The 2575-nt window shown below is 50.3% G+C and overlaps 1 protein-coding gene across 1 annotated transcript in view; it reads left to right on the plus strand.

The window, feature by feature from the left end:
• Positions 1-786, plus strand: part of rtraf (RNA transcription, translation and transport factor) — a 21236-nt gene extending 20450 nt beyond the window's left edge. Inside the window, exon 8 of the mRNA XM_084327394.1 lies at positions 219-786. Coding sequence (XP_084183520.1) covers positions 219-373 — 155 coding nt within the window. The 3' untranslated portion in view covers positions 374-786. The remainder of the gene's footprint in view (positions 1-218) is intronic.
• The last annotated feature ends 1789 nt before the right edge of the window (positions 787-2575 follow it).

A 2575-nucleotide genomic window follows, 5' to 3' on the forward strand; every position in this document is an offset into this window, starting at 1 on the left:
AAAAGTATGCATAATGTTGTGTTAATTTCACGAAAAATAGATATGTAATGTTAATGACCTGAAATTTAAATGTTTGGGGGGGGGGGGGGGGGCCTGCATATATCGGTATCGGTTGATATCGGTATCGGAAATTAAGAGTTGGACAATATCGGTATATCGGATATCGGTAAAAAAGCCAATATCGAGCATCCCCACTTAACCCCGTGTCTCTTCTCCAGACGCCACGCTGAACGACGCGGCCCAGATCCTGCGCCTCCTCCACATCGAGGAGCTGAGAGACCTCCAGACCAAGATCAACGAGGCCATCGTGGCCGTGCAGGCCATCATCGCCGACCCCAAGACCGACCACAGGCTGGGCAAGGTCGGCAGATGAGAGGAGGAGGAGGAGGAGGGGAGGAACGTGAAGGAGGGGAACCGACGAGAGGAACCGACGAGAAGAAGAAGAAGGGAGGGACTCTTATTGTTTTGATTTTGATTTGAGAAGAAATTTTATTTCCACTTTTATTTTGAATGAACAAGATCATATTACGTTTAAAAAAAAATAGACATTAACCCTTTCAGGTGTAGATTTTTCGGAATGTTCTCTTGACATTTATTTTTTTGTTTTTGTTTTTATTTTAGGACTCCCATTACTTTCAGTGGTCAGTAGCCATTGTGACATCATCATGTTGAGTTGTCAGAATTCTATCTCACATAACACCGCGCTCCTGGAGGGCTTAAAGGGACAGGTGACCTTTTTTAAGACGCCTGTATGATTTCCAGTAAAACAGGAGTTCAAAACACGTCCATGTTGTTGTTCTTTTAGATGTTGGAATGAAGGAAGCTCAGCTTCCAAGCTAGCTCTCTACTGGGTCTGAAAGCACCAAGCTAGCTAGCTCTCCACTGGGTCTGAAAGCACCAAGCTAGCTAGCTCTCCACTGGGTCTGAAAGCACCTAGCTAGCTAGCTCTCCACTGGGTCTGAAAGCACCAAGCTAGCTCTCTACTGGGTCTGAAAGCACCAAGCTAGCTAGCTCTCTACTGGGTCTGAAAGCACCAAGCTAGCTCTCCACTGGGTCTGAAAGCACCTAGCTAGCTAGCTCTCCACTGGGTCTGAAAGCACCAAGCTAGCTCTCTACTGGGTCTGAAAGCACCAAGCTAGCTAGCTCTCTACTGGGTCTGAAAGCACCAAGCTAGCTCTCCACTGGGTCTGAAAGCACCTAGCTAGCTAGCTCTCCACTGGGTCTGAAAGCACCAAGCTAGCTAGCTCTCTACTGGGTCTGAAAGCACCAAGCTAGCTAGCTCTCCACTGGGTCTGAAAGCACCAAGCTAGCTCTCTACTGGGTCTGAAAGCACCAAGCTAGCTAGCTCTCTACTGGGTCTGAAAGCACCAAGCTAGCTAGCTCTCTACTGGGTCTGAAAGCACCAAGCTAGCTCTCCACTGGGTCTGAAAGCACCTAGCTAGCTAGCTCTCCACTGGGTCTGAAAGCACCAAGCTAGCTCTCTACTGGGTCTGAAAGCACCAAGCTAGCTAGCTCTCCACTGGGTCTGAAAGCACCAAGCTAGCTCTCTACTGGGTCTGAAAGCATCAAGCTAGCTAGCTCTCTACTGGGTCTGAAAGCACCAAGCTAGCTCTCCACTGGGTCTGAAAGCACCAAGCTAGCTCTCTACTGGGTCTGAAAGCACCAAGCTAGCTAGCTCTCCACTGGGTCTGAAAGCACCAAGCTAGCTCTCTACTGGGTCTGAAAGCATCAAGCTAGCTAGCTCTCTACTGGGTCTGAAAGCACCAAGCTAGCTCTCCACTGGGTCTGAAAGCACCAAGCTAGCTAGCTCTCCACTGGGTCTGAAAGCACCAAGCTAGCTAGCTCTCCACTGGGTCTGAAAGCACCAAGCTAGCTCTCCACTGGGTCTGAAAGCACCAAGCTAGCTAGCTCTCCACTGGGTCTGAAAGCACCAAGCTAGCTCTCCACTGGGTCTGAAAGCACCAAGCTAGCTAGCTCTCCACTGGGTCTGAAAGCACCAAGCTAGCTAGCTCTCCACTGGGTCTGAAAGCACCTAGCTAGCTAGCTCTCCACTGGGTCTGAAAGCACCAAGCTAGCTAGCTCTCCACTGGGTCTGAAAGCACCAAGCTAGCTAGCTCTCCACTGGGTCTGAAAGCACCAAGCTAGCTCTCCACTGGGTCTGAAAGCACCAAGCTAGCTAGCTCTCCACTGGGTCTGAAAGCACCAAGCTAGCTCTCCACTGGGTCTGAAAGCACCAAGCTAGCTAGCTCTCCACTGGGTCTGAAAGCACCAAGCTAGCTCTCCACTGGGTCTGAAAGCACCAAGCTAGCTAGCTCTCTACTGGGTCTGAAAGCACCAAGCTAGCTAGCTCTCCACTGGGTCTGAAAGCACCAAGCTAGCTCTCTACTGGGTCTGAAAGCACCAAGCTAGCTAGCTCTCCACTGGGTCTGAAAGCACCAAGCTAGCTCTCCACTGGGTCTGAAAGCACCAAGCTAGCTAGCTCTCTACTGGGCCTGAAAGCACCAAGCTAGCTCTCTACTGGGTCTGAAAGCACCAAGCTAGCTAGCTCTCTACTGGGTCTGAAAGCACCAAGCTA

Source organism: Notolepis coatsorum (genome assembly GCF_963971535.1).
Source record: "Notolepis coatsorum genome assembly, chromosome: 1".
Lineage (NCBI taxonomy): Eukaryota > Metazoa > Chordata > Actinopteri > Aulopiformes > Paralepididae > Notolepis > Notolepis coatsorum.